Source organism: Coptis chinensis, chromosome 9 (genome assembly GCF_015680905.1).
Source record: "Coptis chinensis isolate HL-2020 chromosome 9, ASM1568090v1, whole genome shotgun sequence".
Lineage (NCBI taxonomy): Eukaryota > Viridiplantae > Streptophyta > Magnoliopsida > Ranunculales > Ranunculaceae > Coptis > Coptis chinensis.
Genome location: NC_141464.1, coordinates 26,418,595 through 26,444,826, shown reverse-complemented (window position 1 = coordinate 26,444,826; position 26,232 = coordinate 26,418,595). Strand labels below are relative to the sequence as shown.

The 26,232-nt window shown below is 34.6% G+C and overlaps 2 protein-coding genes across 9 annotated transcripts; one reads left to right on the top strand and one right to left on the bottom strand.

The window, feature by feature from the left end:
• The first annotated feature begins 2,596 nt into the window (after window positions 1-2,596).
• On the top strand, window positions 2,597-3,978 carry LOC147475359 (protein FAR1-RELATED SEQUENCE 5-like). The gene is made up of 6 exons (XM_086585388.1): window positions 2,597-2,675; window positions 2,791-2,944; window positions 2,996-3,157; window positions 3,284-3,533; window positions 3,584-3,812; window positions 3,902-3,978. Exons 1-6 carry the CDS (start codon window positions 2,597-2,599, stop codon window positions 3,976-3,978), a joined length of 951 nt encoding a protein of 316 aa, XP_086441514.1.
• A 1,987-nt stretch (window positions 3,979-5,965) lies between these two features.
• Window positions 5,966-12,010, bottom strand: LOC147475358 (calmodulin-binding transcription activator 3-like). 8 transcript variants are annotated; one of them, XM_086584572.1, is made up of 10 exons: window positions 11,888-12,010; window positions 11,599-11,755; window positions 11,458-11,495; window positions 11,167-11,255; window positions 10,409-10,451; window positions 9,443-9,614; window positions 9,158-9,289; window positions 8,680-9,002; window positions 6,347-6,436; window positions 5,966-6,164 (listed from the first exon to the last, which is right to left on the bottom strand). In XM_086584572.1, the coding sequence occupies exons 2-8, from the start codon at window positions 11,609-11,611 to the stop codon at window positions 8,722-8,724; spliced, it is 768 nt and encodes a 255-aa protein (XP_086440698.1). In that variant the 5' UTR covers window positions 11,612-11,755; window positions 11,888-12,010; the 3' UTR covers window positions 5,966-6,164; window positions 6,347-6,436; window positions 8,680-8,721. The 8 variants fall into 8 exon arrangements, with proteins under 8 accessions (XP_086440698.1, XP_086440699.1, XP_086440700.1 ...); XM_086584573.1 differs by adding an exon at window positions 7,334-7,450 and having other exon boundaries at window positions 11,599-11,992; XM_086584574.1 differs by adding an exon at window positions 7,334-7,413 and having other exon boundaries at window positions 11,599-11,992.
• Window positions 12,011-26,232: the final 14,222 nt, after the last annotated feature.

Below are 26,232 nucleotides of genomic sequence, written 5' to 3'. Positions count from 1 at the left end.
TAGTGTTTTTTTAGTATTTTTCATTAAAGAATTTATTTTTAAGATTCTTACAAAAAAAAATTGTTCACGTGAATAGTGAAAAACACTATTCGTGTGAATAGTATTTTTTTATTTTTCAAAAGGCAAATGATAAGGAGAGATCATTCTCTCTAAATTTAGTGCACACTTCATATCGGCCATTGGATGACATGATCATACGGTTTGGTGTGGTTTGTCAGTTGTGGGCCATGCAACAACCTCGATCTCGAGAAGGAATTTCTCCATCCAACGGCTATTTGTCTTGATCTCTCCAAAATTTAGAGAGAATGATCTCTCCTTATCACGACTCTTTTCAAAATTTTATTTTTGAAGAAACACTATTCACGTGAATAGTGCTAACGCCGTTAGTGAAATTGGACGGAATTGGATGGAAAATTAACTGAGGTACTAAATTGAAACTTCATGGTACGAATAGGCGAGAAACAAAGTTCGGGTACCATTTAGGAAAAAAAGCGAAAGTTCGTGGTCCTAAATAGTCATAAACTCTCTTTATATATATATACATTTTTGCTCTAGTCAAGACTTCCCAGATAAAAAAACTTCCGAACCAAACAAATTCACGTGACTTTTTTTCTCTCTCATTTTCTCTCCACTTTTTTCTCCAACCCCACCCTTTCTCTCTCCTCTCTCTACTTTATTGATTTTCTTTGACCCCACACACTCTCTTTCTCTCTCCTCTCTCCACTTTATCAAACAAGATTATATATTATATATTGATTAAAGATTATTACAAATATATATATATATATATATATATATATATACAGTTTTGCTCTAGTCAGGACTTCCCGGATAAAAAACTTCTAAACCAAACAAATTCACTTGATTTTTTTTCTCTCTCCTTTTCTCTCCACTTTTTTCTCCAACCCCACCCTTTCTCTTTCCTCTCTCTCTACTTTACCAAACAATTTCTGGTGACTTTTTTTCTCCTCTCTCTCTACTTTATTGATTTTCTTTGACCCCACACACTCTCTTTCTCTCTTCTCTCTCTCCACTTTATCAAACAATTTCTCATGACTATTTTTTCTCTCTCCTTTCTCTCTACTTTTTTCTCCAATACTTTATTAATTTTCTTTGACCTCACACACTCTCTTTCTCTCTCATCTCTCTCCACTTTATCAAACAATTTCTCGTGACTTTTTTTCTCTCTCCTTACTCTCTACTTTTTTCTCCAATACTTTATTGATTTTCTTTGACCCCACACACTCTCTTTCTCTCTCCTCTCTCTCCACTTTATCAAACAATTTCAAGCGACTTTTTCATTCTCCTCAATTTTTTCTTTCACACCTCTCTCTCTATCTTTTAATTTCTTTTTCCACACTTCCCAACTTCCGACCCACCTTCACACTCTCACCTCAATATCACCACCACACATTTTTTCCTTTTTTAAGAGTATTCCAACGTGGAACAAAATAGTAAACGCTATACTACTCTTGCTTTTTAGCATCAGTACAGTAGTAAGCTCAATTTTTTCCTTGTTTTTTTTCTCAAATTTTTATTATTATTATATTCCGTTTTCAACATATTGGGGTGGTATGTTCAATTTATATATATTTAATTTCTCTAGAATTATTATTAAATGCCAACTAATTATAATTTTGCTCATATTTTGAAATTGTTGTGTAGCATCTATTGAATGGATATGGAGTTTGAATATTTGGACTCAGATGAAGAAGAACAGTCTGATATGGTTTATATGTCTAAAGTAAAAGAAGATTGCAAACCAAAAATAGGACAAGAATTTCACTCTTTGGATGAAGCTTATAAATTTTACAACACTTATGCAAAAGTGGTTGGATGTAGTATACAAAGTAATTATACTAAGAAGGATAAATAAGGCAATAAAATAACTAGGAAGGAGTACTATTGTTTCAAAGAAGGGAAACCTAAATAGAAAAATAAGAGAGAAAAGAAAAGGCGACGAGGGATTGTTCGTGAGGGTTGCAAGACAAAATTGTCAGTTTTGAAGAATAAATTGAAGTCGGCTTACAGCGTCAACCAATTTATCGAGGTCCACAACCATTCACTTTCGAACCCTCATAAAGTACATCTGTTGAGATCTCACCGTGGCGTATCTGATACAAAAAAGTCATTGTCTAATCTTTTATCATCTGCTAATATACCTATAAACCAGCAAATTAATATTCTTTCAATGGAAGCGGGTGGAATAGAAAATATTGGTTGTACAGAAAAAGACCTTAGAAATTTTGTTAGAGATTCAAAGAGCTTAGTAAATGGGCATGATGCAGAGATATTGATGGAATATTTTTTGTCAGAGCAAGAAAAAAATTCTTCATTTTCTTTCAAAATTGAGATCGGCAACGAAAATAGGTTAACTCATTGTTTTTGGGCTGATGCAAAGGCAATAAGGGCGTACAAGCTTTACGATGATGTAGTAGTGTTTGATACAACCTACAAAACCAATAAATATGGTATGATATTTGCACCATTTGTAGGGGTGAATAAACATCGCCAGACTGTAATATTTGGTTGTGCATTCTTGTGTGACAAAACGACAGAATCATTCATCTGGCTACTCCAAAAATGGATGGAAGTAATGTCAGTTGGCCCTCCCAAAATGATTATCACTGATCAAGACCACGCTATGTCAAAAGCTATTGCTCAAGCTCTTCCAAGTACATATCACCGATACTGCATTTAGCAATATTCTGAACAAGTTTACTGAAAAATTGGATGCAATCATCTATAGAGATCACTATACTGCGTTTCAAAAATGCATTTGGAATATAGAGTCTGGGGAAGAGTTTGAGGCAATGTGGCAAGAAACAATAGGGAAAAGCGAACTAAAAGATAACACTTTGTTAGCTGCATTTGTGAAACACATTTTTGCTGCCGACATGTCAAGTAGTCAAAGGGTAGAAAGTTCACATGCATTTTTCAAGAGGTATGTCTCTAAAGAAAATTCTTTAAATGAATTTGTTACGCAATTTAATAGGGCACTTGAATACCAGCGTCATAAAGAATTGCAAGTTGATCATGTTGATAGCAATGAGCGCCCCGTGATGAAAACCCCAATTTCTATGGAGAAGCACATGGAAGATATTTATACATTGTCTATTTTTCTTAGATTTCAGAATGAGTTATGGGAGAGTTTGGAGTACTTTATTGAAAGTTTGGTAGAAAATGAAAAATAGGTTGTCTACATGGTGAAAAGGCCAAGTGCAAGAGATTCTAGACTGCGAAAAATTGTATATGATATGGCTCTAAATTTTGCTATATGTAGCTGCAAGAAATTTGAATTTGAAGGAATTCCTTGTAGACACATTTTGGCTTACTTGAAAGTTAGTCAAATTGTTTACTTGTCGGATGCTTATATACTGAGTAGATGGAGGGAAGACACAAAATTGGAAGAAATAATATCAGATAGTGGGAAAGAGGTGAAAGAAAATAGTAACAACTTTATATTGTTGAGGCACACAAAATTATCTCATCTTACTTCAAGGGTACTTGATGACGTTGTAGCTTGTGAAGAGGCAAGTGAAGTATATGAAGAACGTAACATTTGAAAGTGGTACATGAAAAGATTAAGGAAGTGTTGGCTATTAAAGGAGTTGGAATTTCTCGAACAGAAAAAACACATCGACATGTGACTTTGAATGAGCCTAATCCTATTAAAACAAAAGGCAGTGGAAAACATAGATTACAAGGGGGAAAAGAGAAGGCACAGGTTCAAGCAAGTCAACTAAGGCGTTGTAATGGATGTGGACTTACTGGGCAATCACATGACAAAAGAAACTGTCCGAAGTTGATTGGTAATTTTTGATTGCTTACTATTTTTATTTAATACGTACTCTTTTATTTTTATTTTTATTTGTACTGAGCTTAATATAGGATGTTATAGGTTCAATTGGCACTCAAAGTCTGGCTGATAGTGGTGGTAACTCGTCAGCCTCTATAGAAGTTGAACGCTTGCCTTGAGTGGACCATATAGTGAACTGGTGGCGCTATCCATTTGTGAAATGGAGTTAGTTTTTTTTTTTTAGTAAATTAAATGGGGTTCGTAGAATTAGCACTGCTCTTTAGTATATGTATTGAGGTGTTTCTATTTTATTTTTTTAAGCTAATGAATTTTTAAACTTCTAACTTTTAATGACCTTCAGCTAGTTCTCGGTACAAGTTTGCTAAAGAATTTGATTCGAAGTTTCCAACCAAGTGAAGTTCACTATTTCTCTTGTTCCACTGTTTATGACATAAGTGTCTGACAGCACAAATTGATGTCACAAAAAGTTCCATACCAAGAGCACAGTTGTAGTCCCACACCTTATATTCATCTGTGTCTAACTAACAAGAGACCACACTATAGGCTAGTGTGCGACTATGTGAGGACTATTTACATTTGTTTTTATATATAGAAATAGTACAGTGCTTCTCACAATTATAGAACATAGAAGATTCAACAAGTATTTCACAAGTAAGGCATATCACAATCCTAGTGTCTAAGATCTAACTCAATCCAGCATTACTCATGAAATAAATTAAAGCTCCTGAACAAGTATCATTCTACCCACTCAGAAAAAGAAAGAAAATTCCAAGAACAAAGAAAATACATCTTATTCAAACCATAATTAAATCTTGATAAATTTGAGTTTGTACTTTGATCAAACCCACCACTACTACTGGCTTAGCGGCATGAACTATGAAATACTTTTGTTTCCAACTATTCTTTTATACGCTAGCTGTGCTATGTACACAGTCACTCAGGCAAAGTATAATCTCAGTTTTAAAATAAATGGAACAACTAGGCAATCTGTTTTTTAAAAAATAAAAATAAAAAATATGCATATATGATAATATGCTAAGCTAAGAGAATGGCATATATGTTAATTTCAATATTAAGTTCTAGTCAAGTTTAGGATTTGGATGAGTTAAGTTATGACGAAGTTCAATAGCTAGAATTTTGGATCCTAATCGGTTGGAATTTACATAATCTACCTGAGCGTGAGCAGGTAATCCTGGGACAACCAACCGGATTCCTCTAAAAGTTCTCATAAACCATCCTTCTTCGAAATTAGGACCCTTCACACATGGAATGACAAAACTTCTCGCCAGCTCCCATACTGCATTTAAGATCTTGGATATCGCCATGATCACTGAGAAATAATTCTTGTTCGGTTCCTCCTCTACAATTTGCACCAATAGTCACCGAAAGAATCAGCTGATGACAGGAATAGTCACCGAAAGAATCAGCTGATGCATACCTTCTTACCAACCTCCTTCTCCACCTTTGTCAAGTACTCTTTCATAGCCTTGTTACCTTTTGTATTATTCATGAAAATTTTCAAATGCAGCTTAGACTGGCATGCTTGAGCTAATTTTCCTTGAAGAGGGATCTATATATCAACAAGATCCAATATATAAAATTTTACAAAATTGATTTCAGCATGTCCCAGGGATCAGGAGATCCGGGAGATTTGAGAGACCGACACTACACCATAACAGGCTATTTGCAACTGCAAAAAACCGTTGCTAATAATTTTCACAACGCTTTTTAAGCGTTGCAAATATGGCTTGGGTAAAGTGTTGGAAATTTTTGCAACGGTTAATAAGCGTTGTGAACTGAAATTTTCAACGGTTATTAACCGTTGCAGAGTGACAAATACTAACGGTTAAAAAGGGTTGCAAACCAAATTTTCCAACGGTTATTAACCGTTGCAGAGTGACAATTACTAAAGGTCAAAAAGCGTTGCGTAGTTTGATTTGTAACGATTATTGATGGACGCTTTAATATTTATTTTTTGCTTTGCAACGGTCTACAACCGTTACTAATGTGTTGATATGATAAAAAAATTTATTTTAATTTTTTTCCTACCCTAAACCTGCACCTCCTGGTTTCATATAGAAGCAAATAAAATTACCAATGTTTTTTCATACCGTTTGACAAGTAAAATAAACACAAACAAACGCCTGAAAAAAAAAATATTATATTCATTTAACCGTATATATAACTTCAAAAGAGTTATGAGGGTTACAAATTCAGATTTACTAAGGGTTACAAATTCCTATACGATTTTCCAAGCAATTTCGAATCTTCAAAATGCAATAACAAGCATTAGTGACGATGGCTTCACTCAATATAAATCCTAACGCCGCTCCACAAAGCCCATCTAATTCCAAAAAAATCACAAAACAAATAATGAACTCAGAAAAACAAGCATACTAATTGTCTACTCCCATATCTCGACGACATAAACAATGATTACATAAAATCGATGCATAAAAAGAAAATCTTATAGTAACTTGACGAGTTGAAAATTGAGAAAATAGAGAGTGGGGTTTAAGTTTTTACCTTAACAAAGAGCTTCAGGTGAGCATGACTCATCAGATTGGGAAGCAATTCTTTTGGCCTTCTTGTTTTTCCCCTTATAAAATCGATACCCTACACAATACACCGAATGACAACAAAATGATCTATCAAGCTAAGAAAGAACTTGCCCAAGTGATAGGTCTTACATGTAAAGGGTCCTATACACATGAATCAAAAATAGATTTTCGAAAGTCCACACAAATATATTATGAATTAGCTCACTTATGCAAATCTCATCAGATATACAAATGAACATGATTCAATATCGATTCACATACAGGACCTTTATCGATCGAAAAAGAAAAACTAATGAGTAAATAGGAGATTACCAATTAAAGGATCATTTCCCTTAGAAAAGTCTTTCATGACCTACTAATATAATGTAAGAATTCCCATACAACTTCTCCGCAGACGTTCTTGAGGATGTCAAAAGTTTCCCGTACCTACCTATATATGATTCCTATCTCTTGAGAATTGCACTAAAATGTGGGATTTAGTGGTGCAAATTCCCTCATGCAATCAAACACACCCTAGTTCTCAAGCCACTTTATAAACAAATCAGGAGAGAAGGACACAAAAGCAAATAGATTCATATATCAACGACCCATTGTATATTTAGAACATACCACTTTTAACCTTCAAACATAATTTCTCATAAGTCATATCTAGCCAAAAGAAAGACTTAACTATTGAATATCACCAAATAACCAATGGTGATTAGTATTTTCAATGATTGAAATTAACATCACCTAGTTTGCTAAATGAGCCATAGAATAATCAATATGAGCATTACAAGAGCAAAGCTGACATTTTAGTATTAATGCATTGTCATGTGAAAAAATCTTTGTGGAATAAATATTGACTAAATTTTCTGAAACAAGGTCATATGACCAGATAGAGTTACAGGCTAATATTTTTTTTAGTAATAGACTAATAGAATTATTAGCTAATTAACCATGATTCACATACCTTTTCATGGGGTCCATCAATAGTAATAAGTAAGACTCCAAAAGCCAATATCAGAATGCTCATAAAAAATAGCCAGCCACCTTTAGTAAGAAGATACATTATCGAGCGCTTAAGGTACTGAACAGTAGCCAAAGTGAAAAACTTTAGCATCTTGCTGGGAAACTTTAACAGTAACCAATGGAACTTTTTTTCTTTCTGGGAAACAACTAATGTATCTCTTACTAGTTCTTGGCAACCAAGTTAAAAGCAACAAATTCTGAATGCAGTAAAGAATTTAATACCACTAAACACCACACCATTCTTTTTAAACTGTGTAAGCATTAATAATTGTACGAAACTACGAATGCACAATGAAAAATGATTTGTTAAAGTTATTCTAATCAATAAATAAGGATCTACAAAAGAAGATAGAAAAATAAAAAGATTGTAGGTTGAGGTGGCCTATATAAGACAATAAATACTTTATCTCTCTATTAGGACATCTCGAATTCCCACTATACTAGGTTTCATTATGAACCCAATAAGATTTCACCTTGTACTTATCTCCAAGAGTAGTCTGTCTCCCTTAAATATATTCCTACTCGAAAGAACGACAACTAGTTTGTTTCCAAGTTTGCTCAAATTTTTGAAGCACACATTAAACATATCCTCAAAACTATCGAGAAAATCATCATTAGTTGGAAGTGCAACTGGTGAGTCATTTGAAGAGTTTTTTTGTCCACTTGTTTAGTTTCAACTGAAGTTGGGACTACTATTGAAAGTCCAAGTTTATTTTTGGTTTGGTTCTGTCTAATGAGGAGTTAGGGTTTAAGAAGAGTTTAAGTGAGTGGGAAAGTAACATATAATTTATTAACCAACCAACATCGTCATGCGAATGTGGAACTAAATGAATGTTCAGTTTTCCTCCCACAATAACACTATCAGTGTTATACTTAGTATTACCAATGTCAAGATAAAAAAGTTCCATGGGCCATTTAAATATATGTGAAGAAGTGTCTTCTAAAGCAATCTGAATAAATAAATTAAGCAATTAGGTTAAAACTCAGAAACATGAAAAGAAAAATGAATCTAAATACAATACTAGACTCAAGGAAAGAGTCAATAGCTAAAATAGACGATTTCCATTCCTAAAACTTGCCGTGAATACTACCAACCCCAATCTAATTAAATGTGTTAAGGAAGTGGCAAATAATAACAGGCGTCCAAATACCTATCTAGACTAATAACCACTCAAGCATGTACACGTTTTTTAATATAACACCTCTAATTTGCATATTGAGCTCACAAGCATGTTAAGCACTATACTACTACCAAAATACTTGGATGAAACAGGATGGTTATATTACCTGCCATTTCATTTGGCCTTCTGGTCTGCCCACAACTTCTTGCTAGAAATTAAGCTCATCCGTAAAAAGTTTTCCACGTATCATATTCTCTTGTTCAGGCAAGTTTCCAATACTGGTATATTGGGTATATGAATCAAAATTTCTAAATCCTGAATTACAACGTTCTAGGACCTGTTCACAGGATGCCAAGTCAAGCTGTTTTGAGGGATCAAAATTTAATCCAAACGCAGTATCATTACTGTATCTATATCTATTTTCTTGACCGAGCGAGGCGTTATTTAGTCTAGTACTAGCTGATGGGTTTCCATTTCCATATATATCATCTGGAAATAAGTTCAAAATGAGGGACAAAATAATGGTGAGAATATATCATATGTTATACTCATACCAGATGAGTACGAAAAACAACCAAAAATTTATAACTAAACAAGAAATTGATGAAGAAAAAGAAGAAGAAGACAAAGCTAAATATGCTTACAATCGTTTGTAGGAAAAGAAACTGATACACATGGGTTTGAGACTAGAGGATCTACTTGGACTGTCCCAAACTCATCCTTTATTTGTCGTAAGACAAAATGAGAGTCAGATAGGGAACTTGCCGGATGAAAATCTGCCGCAATAAATGTGTGTCAGTTGCAACAAGAGTTTAATTGCATTCAACAAAAATAAAACATGTTCAATTGCTATCATATCTCGACCTAAACTAATCCACATCCTTTAGCTAAAGAATAAAGAAAATAAAGTAGGAAGCCAACTGATTTACCAGATTCAATATCTTCATATTCTGATATCTGACCACTACTAATACTTGGGGAATCCATAGGTGAAAATACATTATTAGAATTTGTGGGAGCACTTGATGATAAAGGACTACTCGCCTCAGAATTGGAAACAGATTCAGTGTCTTTTAGGCTGTTAAAACTTGTTTTGCTGCCCTGAAAATAGAAAGTTCCTACATTATAGTGTGCCAATGCTGAACGAAAATCATGAAACTATCGTACGCAAAATACTTTTGAGTATAGATGTTTAAATGGTAAAATATAATCTTTTAAAGGCTTCAGAAAGTTGGGTACAGGCAACCATCAGTTTTTAAGAAGCCAAAACTAGATAAAGAGCGGTGGATTATTAGATATAATATTGAAGTCTTGACGTCCATTGACTACAAAATTCAAAATTCATGTGGGGTATAAAGTGTTCTATAATCTTGTTTCCCATCTCATTATCAACACTTTAAGACCTAATAAAGTCACCAAAACCCAGTAGATCAACACATAATGCAGCCGATGTACCATCTGTTGCACAAAATGATTCATATTTAATTATTTATAAAACTAAGACACTAAGAGACTGAACTCGTGGGTTTCCTTAACCACTTTTGGTTTGCGAATAATCAAAAGTGCTACAGCTATATATTATTCTATGACACTTACAAATGTGAGTAGGACATGAAACAAGACAAGTCCTGGTCAAAGCATATAAATATTCCTCTAACATGTAAATAAAACTACTCGAGCTACAAATTACTAGGTTAGACCGGGCAAGCATGCAATTCTGACTTGGCTAGCCAACTTCAAGCATGCAACCATATAAATTCTTGTGAAACCTATGAACCGACTAAACTGAGACTTAGAATGAAGTTAATACAAGCTCCCAACTTCCAGTAAACCCAACAGTTTATCACATTAAGAAGTAAAGACAACAGCCAAACTGCAAGAGTTTGAAATTCAACCTTCACTTCCCTATAATGGACAAGAACAATGTGCATGTATGCCCTGCAACAACAAACAACAAGAAAATATATAAACCAGGAAACACGCACACAAGAAGAAAATTAATATCAGTAAAAAGGAAATATAGTAAACAAATAAACAGAAAAGAACATAGTGAACACATGAATGTGAAGATAAATAAAACGAGAAGATTGAGAAAGTAGAGTGCAATTGTTTACCCTAAGCAGAACACCTCCCATTATGTTATTAACAGAATTATCTTAGTTACACCCCACTACTAACTAAAAATACATACATAATAGTCTAAGTCACATTGACACGGATACGAAGTGTTTGACACGCAAAATATAAAAAGTTTGGGTATATCACATACAATATGTGTCCGACACTGACCGTGGATACGTATCCGACACAGATTATTTCTAAAATATGGCATGTCCATGTAAGACAGATAATAGTAGATGATATGACTAGCTATTATATAAATTTCTCAAAGTGTTTGCCAATGAATCATGTTATGAAGCTTAACTGAAGAACAATTTTACATGCATATGTTGGTAATTTAGAGTCAACGTTACTCGTAAAACATAGAACACATCAATAGTTTTTATTTACTTACATATAACAGTATATGACTATAAGTATATAAGTAAACATTTTATTCATGATAAGATAATACAAACCAGCAAAAGTGAAAAACCAACAGACTATATAACATTTAGAGCAATTAAGGCATAAAATCGGCTTTGATGCTCACTCTTCTAGCAACCAATAAGCTCGCCTATGAAAAGTTCCATTCTCTTCTCCATGGGTGTAATAGCAATGCAACACGTCAACACTTCCACCCTACAATAGTGCAATTATATTAACTCTGTTGCATAAAATCTAAACTTTGTTCAACATACATAATTAGTTCACTAGAAAAGGGAGACGAAATTACATCAGCAAAAACTTACAACAGTTTTAGTTTTAAAAGCATAACTTATAACTGTAAGCACAAAAAGGCTAGTAAAAATACACACTAAGGAAAGTAAAGAAGCTCACTTACCTTTAGCCTCTCACGAGCTTCGTTCATAGTCTTTCCATCTTTTTTCTTCCACCAATTACCAGAACCCAGTAGATCAAGTGTAATTACCAACTCTTCTATATAGCACCAATGTCAAGATAAAAAAAGGAGCAAGTGTAATACCTGAACTGTCCATTTCGAGGACCTTACATAGCGTTTATTTGCTTTAACATGCACATCATCAAATATTCGTGGTCAAAAGTGATTTGAATGAAGCATCTCTCAATCATTTATGATATTGTATTTAAGCAATTGAACTTTACATCTTTCGGTACATCCTCTAAGGTGTCATAAACAGCAAAGAATTAATTTAAAACAATAAACTCAAAAAAAAATAACCTTTCAGAGATCCGAATTAACTGAAAATATTGCAAAACTTGCTCTAGCGCATCGGCAAAAATAAAAATTGTACCTTTCAAGCAAGAAAATTTGGAGCAGTATCAAGCCAAGCAAACTTAAGCGAGAAAAGAGAAAAGGGTACCAGCAATGAGAGAGAGGGAGGAGACCAAAGAGTGTAGTGACAGTGAGAGAGAGAGAGGAGAGAGAGACTAAAGTTAAGGTTATTTTTTATATTTCGACCGAAATAATAGAGCGTGAATTTTTTTGGTTTCCGCCTTTCGCGAAATTTTCAAATTTTTGATTTGTAACATTTCTCAAACGATTTTTAAGCATTAAAAATTAATTCCTGAAATTCACCCGAATTAAAGCAACACTTAACAACATTACCAACGCTTATATAGCGTTGGCAACTTGCTAACTGTAAAAAACCGTTGCTAAAGCAAAAAAGGTGCATGTTGCAAATATCTTGTTATGGTGTAGTGCGAGGAGAAAGGGAGATTGGGTTGCTGGGATTGAAGGAGAAAGGGAAGAACGAGTGAAATGAGAGAGAAAAGTCTAAACTAATTATTTAAAGTGAGAGAGAGTGTGCCTGGTCAGAAGTGATAGAGAGGTCAGAAGTGATAAAATTAGGAGAAATAGTGTGTAGGCTCGGAAGAGAGAAAAAATTGAGGAGAATGAAAAAGTCACGAGAAATTGTTTGATAAAGTGGAGAGAGAGGAGAGAGAAAGAGAATGTGTGGTGTCAAAGAAAATCAATAAAGTAGAGAGAGAGGAGAGAGAAAGGGTAGGTTTGGAGAAAAAAGTTGAGAAAAAGGAGGTAGTAAAAAAGTCACGTGAATTTGTTTGGTCCGGAAGTTTTTTTATCCAGGAAGTCCTGACTAGAGAAAAACTGTAATATATATATAGTACTTTTTTTTTGTAATAAGTTTTAATATATATATATATATATATATTCACGTTAGCTCACCGTTAGAGAAATTGGATGGAATTGGACAGAAAATAGACTGAGGTACTAAATTGAAACAAATTGAAAGTTCGTGGTACTAATAGGCGAGAAACAAAGTACATGTACCATTTAGGAAAAAAAATGAAAGTACGTGGTACTAAATGGTCATAAACTCAAAAAAAGAGCTTCACGTTAGGTCTTAAATTAAAATAGTTTTTAGAAACTTTGGTTAATATGTAGGTAATAGTCACTACATATTTCCATAAATATATTACATGAGCATCTATGTTTGTATTGATAGTAAGTTTCTGAAATCTAGGCTAGAGTACTTATTCTACAAATCCTGTGAGAATATAGCCTAAAAGCCTTATATGAGTGAAATATCAGAGTAATGACACAAGGGAGAAGTAAATTCCAAATAGAGAAATCACACGTCCACTTGCTTGATCACTATACCATATCCTAAACGAAAATTTAGGCCCTTTTTAGATCAATATAGGCAGAAATTCAAACCTATATGAAATTATTTTCCGCTAGTCGCCCCTCTGAACCTTTCTTTAGCCTTTTCATAAACCACAAATCATTTACCCTTTTATAAGAAACAAAACAAAAATAAAAATCAGCCTACCTATTTTTGAATGAGTCTGAAAAGTAGGATGAAATGAAGAAAAGAAAAGAGAAAGACCTGTGGAAAACCAAGAATTTGTTAGTTGCTTCAAATAAGAAAAGAAAAGAAAGTTTACATCCAAAGAAAAGAAAAAAAATAAAAAGTTAGAACTCCAAAAATAGAATCAAAGGAGTCAAAAGCCAAAAGAAAAAGAAAAAAAAATGGCTAAGGATGGAAACAAAGTGTAGAAGCAAAGTAAGAACAAGGTTTTCTCTAGTTACATATTTTGAAGACCCTATTATCTCAGACTTGTCCTTTTGAATATCCATTTCTTTCCTTCTTAAACTATCACCTAATCCCCGCAACACCTAATAAAAACCTCTACCTTAATTAGGAATAGGTTAGTGTGATACTAAGTGGCAGATGTGTTTGATCGACCTCGGCTTCCTTATACGTCATTGAGATTGTGAGGAAAAGTGTGCCCACTACACACTGGAGTGAGCGAAACTTGAGTGGAAAAATCAGAGTGTTTTTGTCTTGACATAATTATAAGGACCTACTTAAGGACGTTATTCCAACGTTTCAAAAACGGACCTACTATTGCATTTCATAGTATAGTTTATTATATACATGTTTATCCGTAGATGATTGATTATTATCCACGTATTAACTTAGGTTTTGAATGGATTATTCTATTTGAGGACAAGCAAAATACTGTTTGGGGCTGGTTTGATAAGAGCCAAAAACTGTAGTTTTAATCCCTTAATAATATTACATTTAGACCAATTATGTTTATAATAAATAAGAGTTAGTACTGTTTACATACTTTTGTGTATTTCAGGTCTTGGAGTCAACTATGTGAAGAAATATATCACTTTTGCAAGAGAAAGGAGCAAAGGTTGGTTGCTAAGAAGTTTTATGGTTAAAGCCCAAGTTTCAAGGAGAAAAAACTTTTTTAAAGCCCAGTTAAAGTTGAAAAGTCAAAGTCAACGCAGGCAGAAATAGAGCATAAAGGTCAATAAAACTTCCACAGGTTGTATCTTTGGACTCAGACCTCATAATTGGGCCTACTATATGTCAAAACGATCGACTCGGAAAGATATTTCTAATGGTTCAGATCTTAATACAATCAGAGGAGTATTAGTGGATGAAAAGGCTATTGTAATAATTTCCAGCAGAGAAACCCTTTTTGGACTTAAGTAATTAGGTTTTGGGCTTGATTTAGTGGCCCAAAACATAGCTCCAAAGCCCATGCATGAAATTGTAAACCTAGCCATCTCCTATATAAAGAGGACTAAGGTAAAACTCTAGAAAAAACCCTCATTAGTTTAATTTTAATTAGCTCTCTCTCTTCTCTTTAGTCTAAACCTAATTATTAAATTGTTTATTAGCCTAGCCACCATTAATAAAATCCAAGTTTAGTTATATTTCTTCTAGTATGTCTTCTTATTCTTATTCTTTTATTCATGATAGTTCCATGATTCATAGCTAAACCTCCATTAGAGGGGTTTGATTGAAGCTTTGATGAAGACTTGACGTGTTAGTATATAATTATTGTTTTAAGAGTTTCAATTCTAGAGGATAGTTCATTCACCATGAGAATGGACTTAAACTTCTTCTCATGCTAATTATTAGTTGTTTAGAGATGTCATGAATAATTAGGGATAAAAAGACCAAATTTTTATGTTGAACCTTGTGTGAAAATAGAATGATTAAGGTTGCAAAAATCTATACTAGCATGTTACGGACAAATCAAGGTTGATATCAAATCTCCCTAATCCATTATTCTCATTCACATCTTCGTATTTAATTGTCATAGTATAATTTAGAATATCTTTAATATTAGTTCTCACCATATTAGTTCTATTAGAATTATTACTCTCATCATATTGTTGAATTGTTTAAATTTGTGAAATTGTTACGTTCTAAGCAATTAGGAGTGGAAAGAATCTTTACTCAAGTTATTGCATGATAATTGAGAGTAGAACTTTGATAAGCACAATAGATTAAAAATAGTTTTTACTTCCGCCTAGTTAAATTAGCGTAAGTAGGAGTAAACACTTGTTTTTAGTATTATCACCGCTCACGAGCGACTTTTGCATTCCACCTAACGTGTTCAATCTTGTACCCATCTTTCACGAGTTTGGACATGAGTTACTGTAAGAACATCTATGCCGGATACATGAAATATACAGTACATTCCACCATCCGGGTGTCACTGACAATCAAGTGAAAAGCTACGAGTGTTTCCTTTCACTCTAGCTGGTAAGAGTCATGCCTGGCTTCTTTCTCAGAAGCATGATTCTTTCAATACGTGGGAAAAAGGTTGTGTTCTCCTTCATGAAGAAGTATTTTCCGCCGAAGAAAACAGAAGAGATAAGAAGTGAGATACAGTTCTTCAGACAGAGTCCGAGTGAGACATTTTCCGAAGCATGGGATAGATTCTCAGACCTACTCCATTCATGTCCTCACCATAAACTAGAAAAATCCACTCTTGTACAATGTTTCTTCAAATGTCTTCTCCAAGAAAACAAAGTAACCCTTAACATCATAAATAATGGTAATATTTTGGATAGAGGTACAACCAAAGCTTTAACCTTTCTTGAAAACTTGCAAGCTAAAAAGAGTACCCATTGGGGCGATATAAACAATTCTAGAACAGCCCAACCCAGTACAACTAAGGCTAGTGGTATGTTTTAGGTGAAATCCGATCCAAAAATCAAAACTTAAAATCGAAACCCTCACAAGAAAGATAGATGCCCTCACAACCAAACAAAAAGACCAAACCCCTTATCCTGTCATGAACATAAATACCTCACCATGCAATTTCTGTTTAAGCTTAAATCATATAGATGTCGCTTGTCCCTTGATCACAAACCGATCATCACTTCAACCTGAAGAAGTATGTGCTTTCAATGTACCAAATGCACCATGAAGATACCATCCAAACTTTGCATGGACTAATATTCCACAACCCCATCCACCTCCAGGTTTCAACAAAGTACCAAATACATTCAGACAAGGACAAGGTACCTATAACAATCAGAAGAGAGCATTGGTTCCATCCCAATTTAACCAAAACTACCAAAACCTACCTATCAACAACCAAGAAGACCTAGTTCCCATTACACCATCAACTAGTGTCCAAACAGATAAGCCCACCAAAATAATGCTATCTGTCATACAACAACAAACCCAAATTCTAGCATCCATGCAACAATCTCTAAACTTGTTAGCCCAAGACAAAACCTAGAAAGGTGTGTTCCCAGGACAAAATATTCCAAACCCTAAACTAACAAACATAGCCTTTGAAGCAACAAGCGAGGTGAACGAAGTTGGAGAACTAAAAACTCTTTCATTATCATCCTATCTACGAGGAATAAATCCTCCTTTCCACAATGTATTCCTTCCCCATTCCATTCCATCTTTTGCTTAAAAGGGGATACATCAATAAGGTAACCGGACCACTCCACTTGGAGTGTGTGGTTGTTAGTGTCGGAGCCTTAGTCCACGTATATCTCACATATTCTTTATAAAACACTTTTTACTCGTCGTTTAAGTGAGTGTGAACCTCTGGGATGAGTATACAAATTTTCCTTTCTTTATTTTACACTTTGTTTTCAAAACAGTTATTTTCTCTGTTCTATTAATGTTAGATTCTCGATAGTCATGTGATTTTTCAACATGGGCAATGGATTCTACATATACTAACCTTTAAGACAATGCAATCTAGGGGCAATTTGAGATCATTTTTGCTTACTAAAGGTCGCCTATATCACCGAACTTTTCGCCCGAGTCAAGACATTCCATGTCTTGCGCAGTAAATCCCCCAACTTGTGTAGCTAAAGCTCTGTCTTTCTAGATTGGGTTTGCCCTAGAACCGACACGAAAGTTGCCTGAGATTCCTGTTATGGTTTGTTTACTAGAAAAAGTATTAGCGTCTAGAATCACAACTTTTGAGTACGAGTATCTTAAAACATCTCTCCATAGTTTTCAAAACTAGAGGATTAAAAATGAAAAGTATACGCCCCAAAGTAACAAAAATGATACCGAAATCACGTATAATTTTATCTTATTGTCAAAACCTCTACATGGTTAGAGATATCTTTTGCTTGTGAAAAAAAAATGAGACGTCTTTAAACAAGAATTAAACAAATAGAGTAACCCAAAATAATATTATTCTCTATTTAATTCTATCTTTTGCCTCCACCTCTCTATTTGTCTCGAGAATCTAACATTAAAACACTCAAACTTGTACAAATTTTCAAATATTATCCCTTTCTTCTAAAAATCTTTTCCCCTTCTCAATCTCTCTCTTTCTAAAAAATTTCAAAAATGTCTTCTGTTACGAACAAAACCTTCCACCTGGCAAGACTAAATGGATAAGTTTCAATGATCATGTGCAAGTACTTCCTAGAAAACTGCAGCTAAAGATATGGACACATACACCAAAAATCATTCCTGATTTAGGTAAGAGAAGGTTGGTGCTCGAACTGTCAAACACCAACTTGTCTTGGTTTTCAACCTCATAGCGAAAATTCAGTTTTCAAGGTTTTCATGTGCCAGCCACCTACTCACTGAGCACAGCTGAAGAGAGTAATCCAACCATCTGGTTGGGATTGACTCAAGTTTTCAAAAACTTATAAGTCTTGGGAATTTGACTTAAAACGACCCACCTTTTTAAAATTTTAGTTCTTATTCAAAAACCCAAAAAATTCATAGTAGTATAATTTTAATATCGTCTTCTTGTTTCATTTGTTTTCTTGTGGAATTTGGTATATGAGTAGAAGGTAATACAAATACATCATGCCAAAATGTTCCATTTTTCTTTCCTGCATTTCATATATTTTCAAAAATACAAAAACCCAAAAAATTCATAGTAGAATAATTATCCTTAGTATAATAAACTTTGTATTTCTCGTTCTATATAAAAAAACCCATCCCCCAAACTTAGGTGTATCGCCATTTTTGGGGGTGAAAATACGTCACCCCCAAAAAACTTATTTGGGGGTGACGTATTTTCATCATGAATAACATAATACAGGTGTATCACCATTTTTGCTCATGTTTCTATGGTAATCTATTTCCTTATTTCTTCATACTTTGAGGACAAAGCAGATTTCTATTTGGGTGTGGTATAATAACATTTTGCAAAAGCTAGACATTTTCTATAGTAAATATAATAGTATATTTTTTCCTTTCTAATTTTTTTTTTCGAAAAAGACTAAAAATATTTTTCTATTTAGTATTAAAAAGCCTTGTTTTCCTTTTCTATAATGAATAAAAATTCTATAAATCTCATTATAGCAATAGAGTAAGGACTTGTTCTTCGACTTTAGACTAATATACGTACTATAGTTTCTGTATCTTTTCTTGAATGACATGCATGAGCATTTGATTGTATATAGCAGTGAGTTTTTTAAACCAAGGTTAGAACAATTAAGTTCCATATCCTGTGAGAATCTAGCTGGAAGCCTCATCTCAATGATTATTGAGTGATGACACAAAGGATATCCGGATAGAAAGACCACACGTCCACTTGGTTGATCACCACTCCATATCCTAAGAGAGAAGTTAGGCTCTTTTTGGATCAATATATCCAAATAAATGTTAAAAACCCAAAAAGATAAGTTTTCCTCTAGTTACCCCTTTTGAGCCTTCACCATTTTCTAAAAGCCTTTTTATTCTTCGCCATAAATTCCTGACTCGTTACAACACATATTAAAAAGCTTATCTAGCTGACAAATTGAGAATTGGAGGGATATCAGAAAAAAAAAAAAAAGAAAAAAAGAGAAGACCTTGTACCAAAAACATATCAGTTAGTTGCTTCGAAAAAAAAAGAAAGAGAAGAAAAGAAAGGCCCATCAAAAGCCAAAATTCCAAAAAAATCAAAGGAGTCAAAAATCGAATCTCCCAAGAGTTCAAAATCAAAATGGAGATGATATCAGAAACAAAAGAAAAAAGAAACAAAAGAAAAGTTAGAACTCCCAAAATTTCAAAATCATATGGAGTCACAAAGCCAAAGGGCTAAAGAATCACAATTCGGAAGCAAAGAACAAAATGAGGTTCTTCTCTAGTTACAAGTATCATGAAGACCTAATTTCTCAACTTATCAGATTTTTGTTTTTCCCTTTCTTTTTCTTTCTAAACCATCACCCTAGCCCCGTAACTCCTAATAAAAGATCTCTAGCTCAATTAGGAACATGATGGTGTGATAGTAAGTGGCAAGCGCGATCAATCGACCCCGGTTTCTTTGGACGTCATTCGAGTATGTGAGGAATATAAGTGCCTACTGCACTAGAGAAAATGAAACTTGAGTGAATCTATTCGAGAGTTGTGATTGCAACACACCCCTGGGAGAACCCACCTTAAGGACGCTCTCCAAAAGTTTCATAAACGACTCTGCTTTTGCATTTCATTGCTCATGTTTTGTACATTTATCTTTAGATGATTAAATTAATGTATATATGTTATTCTAAGTTCAAAGGAGCTTGTCCTTATTCCCCGCTAATGGGATGTATAGACTTCTGAGAATAAATAAGGAAACAAGACCCTTTGTACTAGATAGAAGAAGTTTGTGAGTACCTTCATTAGAAAACTCTCACGAGGCTTAAAGCTCGTCCACTAGGGAATCCCTAGTAGTTTAAGGCCTTGTTGCATATGGTCAATGTAATCACACTCCGTGAAACGAGATTAATATAATTAATAATAAATCACTCATTTGTGATCTTAGTTTTTCTCTCATCTTTGTTTGAGGATAAGTAAAATGCTATTTCGGGGTGGTGATCAGCTCCCAAATGTACATTTTATTACCCTTACATTACTGCATTACATCATTTCTTACGCATAATAAAAATACAACTCATAGTTTTTATTGCCTTTTTCAGGTTATAGAGCAATTCAGACCACTTATCATAAAAGCTGCATCTTAGCACCAAAATGAGCCTTATTTACGCTTATTATGAAGACTCAAAGTTACTATGAAAAAGTGCTGAAAAAGTCAAAGTCAAAGTTAAAGGTCAAAGGTCAAGTACTTAGAACCAAAGAGCTGAAAGTCAAGTCCTTAACTCAGAAGACTAAAGATAGATGTCCTTGATACAAAAGAAAACTTTCTCTAAACCTAGCTTGATCAAGAAGAAAAGAAAAAGCAAAAACATAAAGCAACATGAGAGGTGTCTCGATTATAGAGGAGGAGGGCAAATCAATATTTTCTAAAAGTAGGGTATAAAAACCAAAAGTTAGGGAGAGAGAAAAAGAAAAAGAAAAAGCAAAAGCAAAAGCAAAAGTATAAAGCAACATAAGAGGTGTCTTGATTATAGAGGAGGAGGGCAAACCAATCTTTTGTAAAAGTAAAGGTATAAAAACCAAAAGTTAGGGAGAGAGAATGCACCTAGACTTATTCTAGTGTCATGTATGATTTATTTTCTAGTCATTTTTCATTCAAGTCATTTACTTTTTGTTCTTCATTTTCAATCAAGTTGTTTAATTTTTGTTCTTTATTCAATCAATCATTTCTTTCTTTGTTTGTTCTTTCTTTCAATCAATCATTTCATTTCTTTCAAGTTTGTGTTTCCAACTATTTAAACAACTTAGTCTTTCCAAGCTTATTCAATGCAATAAAGTTAACCAATACAAGTTCTAAAACCAAATAAATCTATATTCCTTCCTTCTAAAACTCCAAACCATTCAAGCTCTATACAATTTATGGTGAACCTCAATCAATACTCTTTTGAAATACTACCACTACTATCATCTTCACTACATGATCGGTATAGATTAAGGTTTTTGAATCTATCAAATAAGGATGAAATTTGTCTAAAGCATAAATAATGGTTAAGAATTCCTTTTCAGTGGTGGTATAATTCTGTTAAGCCTCATTTAGTGTTTTACTTGCATAGTAAATAACTGAAAGTCCCTTATCATGTTTTTGACCTAGAACGGCGCCAACAGCGTAGTCGTTGGCGTCATACAAGAGATCAAACGGTTTGGACTAGTCAGGAGGTTGAATTATGGGTGTAGTTATTAAGGTGGCTTTCAATGTTTCAAAAGCCTGCATTCAATCCGAGTTAAAACTCAAAGCGTGCATCTTTTATAAGAAGATTAGTTAAAGGTTTGGCAATTTTTGAGAAATCTTGGATTAATCTTCGATAAAATCCATCATGGCCTAGAAAGACTCATCTATCATGGATGTTCCATGGAATAGATAGAGTAGATTTTTTGTCTATTTTAGCTTTATCTACTTCTATACCATTTTTAGACACAATGTGACCTAACACTATTCCTTTTTTTACCATGAAGTGACACTTTTCCCAATTAAAGACCAGATTTTTTGCCTGACAATGCTCTAATACTTTGGAAAGGTTGGCTAGGCAGTCGTCAAAAGAACCTCCATGGAGGGAAAAATCATTCATAAACACTTCCATGAATCTCTCCACTATATCACTAAAAATGTGTAACATGTATCGTTGAAATGTGGTAGGTGCATTGCAGAGACCGAAGGGCATACGTGCATAAGCATAAGTTCCGAAACGGCAAGTGAAGGTAGTATTTTCCTGATCGTATTCATCTATTAAGATCTAAAAATATCCTGAATTTTTGTCCAAGAAATAGTAATAAACATGTCCTGCTAAGCGTTCAAGCATTTGATCTACAAACAGTAGGGGCAAATGATCTTTCCTTGTGACTACATTCAACTTTCGATAATCAATAGAAATCATCCACATGATAGGAACTCGTGCAGGAATTAACTCCCCTTCCTCATTACAGACCATTGTAATCCCAGACTTTTTTGGCACCACATGAATAGGACTAACCCATTCACTGTCAGATATGGGGTAAATGTGTAGGAACTGTTATTTTAGAATAATTATTTCTACAAACCGCGAGAACCACGCGCAGCGGAATTAATTGGTTCTCACGATTTGGATAGAGAACATACCTTTTAGATCTAGTTTTGATAACTCGGAGAATCCAAGCTTTATGAATCTGAATCAACAATCAACCTCTTGATCTTTTGTTGTATTCCTTTAGAACAGATTGGACGTTGTGTGGGCAATGATCTACCAATCCCCTTCTTTCTCTCAAGATCAGAAACGAATTCAGATCTACTTTTCTTGCCTCTTTTTCAGAACTAGTGAATAGTGAATTTTAGCCAAAGAGAGTATTCTATTTATAGGTTACAACAGGGACCATGAGGAGAAATTAGGGTTGGGCCTCCTGACGAGCTTGGGCTTCCCATGTTCGCCCCGAACACACGACCCAAGTCCGTCAACAAATGGCTTATTCCACTAAAGGCCATTGTTGCACTACCGCCCTAATCCCAAATTACGTGTCAGCGTTTATGGGCTCCATATTATATGCTCGTTGATCTCCCCGTGTTTAAGATATTGAATGTCCGTTGATTAAGTCAAGTTACTGACAACTACATTATTCAACTTCTTATGTCCTTGAGTAGTACCACTCAACCTCATTGTCATGTCGGAATAAATCCACCTGCAGGGTTTACATGACAATCTTTTCGAGCTCCTCAAGGGGACATCATCAACCCGACTTCTTGCAGGACACAGATTCCTTCTATAATCAATAGCACACCTTACATACAATGTCATTACCCAATCCATCGAGTTTGTTGATTCACAAATGAATCTCACTCATTGATGATTTAAAGCAATGCACAATGCATGTAAGTGCCTGTTATTATATCCGGATTAGGAGGACAAGCATCCATAATAACAGAGGCGTTTGTTCTCTTATATAGTCAGTATAAGGAGAAACAACCTCACTTGGTCCTGTTCAATACACACAAAGTGTACTAGTGTAATCCTATAGTCAAGATAGACTAATACCAGATTATACTACAATCGTACCAATGGTTTGTCCAAATCCATCTAGGTTATGAATGATTACTTATACTTTATAAGGTACTGATGATATGATCTTACGTGGTGTTCACACCATATCATCTACAACATAAAGTATTAGACACATGCATATAACTAATAACATATATAATATGCATAACATTTGCCCATATGATTCTCATTCAAAATATAAACAATTAGAGTTAATACAAAAGTAATGTTTTTAGTATATAACCCTATCAAAATGATTCCAGCATCCAGCAATCTTAAGATCTCCTCCCTTACTACCTCTTTCATAGCCGAGTTTAAACAACACTGCGGCTCCCTAGAGGTCTTGGCATTCTCTTCTAGGTGAATCTAGTGTGTGCAAATCTTTGGATCAATTCCCTTTATATCATCAAGAGACCAACCAATGACATAACGGTGTTCTTGAATCACTCTAACCAAGCGTTCTTCTTCCTCTTTTGACACCTACGATAAAATGATGATGGGATGAGTATCATCGGTATCAAGATAGATATATTTTAGGTTAGGAGGGAGAAGCTTCAGGGAAAGTGTAGGTGTAGTAGGTAACAAGCTAGGTTTCTACAGGGTTCTGCCCTTCCACAGTAAACACTTAGGCTGGTGTTGTCTCTTCATTTTTAGGTAACTCGTCTTCTGAATTATATAAAGTGATGGATTCCAAGGTGGCGTTGGTATCTTCCTTATAATGATCCATATCGAAATCTGAATCTCGAAAGGATAAGAACTGGTGCACCTCATTTTTTGGGAAAGTCCTATCACAATATTCTTGCACTACATTGTCTATCATACTGACTTCTCCATCCAACTTTTCTTCCATTTTTTGTTGCATCATCTTGAAAACATTGACTTCTACTGAGAGATTTCTAAAAGACATGGTCATGGATCCATTGCAACAATTTATGAGGGCTTTGGTTATTGCCAAAAAGGGCGCCCTAGAATGATAGGTATGGAATCATGAGTGACTTCAGTATCAAGGATGACGAAATCAACAGGGTAGTAAAACTCCTTAACCTTGACGAGTACATTTTTTACTATGCCTTTTAGGTATTTGATGGAGCAGTCAGCTAATTGCAATGTCATAGTTGTAGGTATAAGTTCATGGAAACTGAGTTGCTTGCATAGGTAGTATGGAAGGAGGTTAACACTTGCTCTAAGATCGAGCATAGCAGTAGATGTGAACTTGTCTCCTATATTGTAAGGGATGGTAGGATGACCAGGATCTTTATATTTGACGATTCTGTTGGTCTCTGTGAGGGATGGAAATTGTTCTGTAAGGAAGGCATCTTTTGGAATGTTAGTTTTTCTTTTGTTGGTGCACATATCCTTAAGAAATTTATCATGTTTAGGTAAATGTATGATGGCATCGAGAAATGGTAGGTTTATGATTAGACTCTTGAATGTTTCTCTGATTTTAATTATCAAAATTTTCCTCCTCTTTTGGTGTCATTAAGCGTGCTGGAAAGAGTGCCTTTGGTTTGTATTTCCTAACTAGGTCAGGTGAAATAGTTGATTGCTTAAGAATTGGAATATCGATAATGATATGTGGTGGTATTTGGTTTTCAATGTCTGGTTCTAGTAAGGGTTTTGTTGGAACTAGTATTTCTATAGATGCAGGGTCGTCTGGTAAGACTACTCTGTTATCAACTGTTTTGCCAGAACGCATTGTTGTAAATGCTTTAATCTCTTGGTTTTTCAGGGACTGAACTTCTTGTTCTTGCAAAGTACCTTTTTGGGTTTTGTCTTAGGCTAACATGTTTAGAGATTGTTACATAGATGATAGGATTTGAGTTTGTTGTTGCATGACATATAGCATTATCTCGGTGGGCTTATCTATTTGGACACTAGTTGATGGTGTAATGAGAACTAGGTCTATTTGGTTGTTGACAAGTAGGTTTTGGTAGTTCTGGTTAAAATGGGATGGAACCAATGATCTTTTATGATTGATATAGGTACCTTGTCCTTGTCTGAATGTATTTGGTGATTTATTGAAATCGGGAGGTGGTTGGCTTGTGGATTGTTAGTCAATGCGAAGTTTGAATGTTGTCTCTAAGGTGCATTTGGTAAATTGAAAGCACATACTTCTTCTGGTTGAAGTGATGATAGGTTTGTGATCAAGGGACAAGTGGCATCTATATGATTTAAGCTTAAACAGAAATTGCATGGTGAGGTATTTATGTTCATGCCAGGATGAGAAGTTTGTAGGAATCGTTATTTCAGAATGACTATTTCTACAAACCCTTGAACCTAACACCACGCTGCAAGAAAATTAATGGTCATCCACAATTTTGTGATTGGAAAACATACCTTTGAATCCGATTTAGATAACTCTGAGAATCCAAGCTTTATCAAATCTAAAATCAACAATCAACCCCTTGATCTTTTGTTGTATTCCTTTAGAACAGATTGGACGTTGTGTGGGCAACGATCTACCAATCCCCTTCTTTCTCTCAAGATCATAAACAAATTCAGATCTACTTTTCTTGCCTCTTTTTCAGAACAATGAATAGTGTATTTTGGCCAAAGAGAGATTGTTCTATTTATAGGCTACAATAAGGACCATGAGGAGAAATTAGGGTTGGGCCTCTTGACGGGCTTGGGCTTCCCATGTTCGCCCCGAACGCATGGCCCAAGTCCGTCAACAAATGGCTTATTCCACTAAAGGCCATTGTTACACTACCACCCTAATCCCAAATTATGTATCAACGTTTATGGGCTCCATATTATATGCTCGTTGATCTCCCCGTGTTTAAGATATCGAATGTCCATTGATTAAGTCAAGTTACTGACAACTACATTAATCAACTTCTTATGTCCTTGAGTAGTACCACTCAACCTCATTGTCATGTCGGAATAAATCCACCTACAGGGTTTACATGACAATCTTTTTGAGCTCCTCAAGGGGACATCATCAACCCGACTTCTTGCGGGACACGGATTCCTTTTATAATCAACAGCACACCTTACATACAATGTCATTACCCA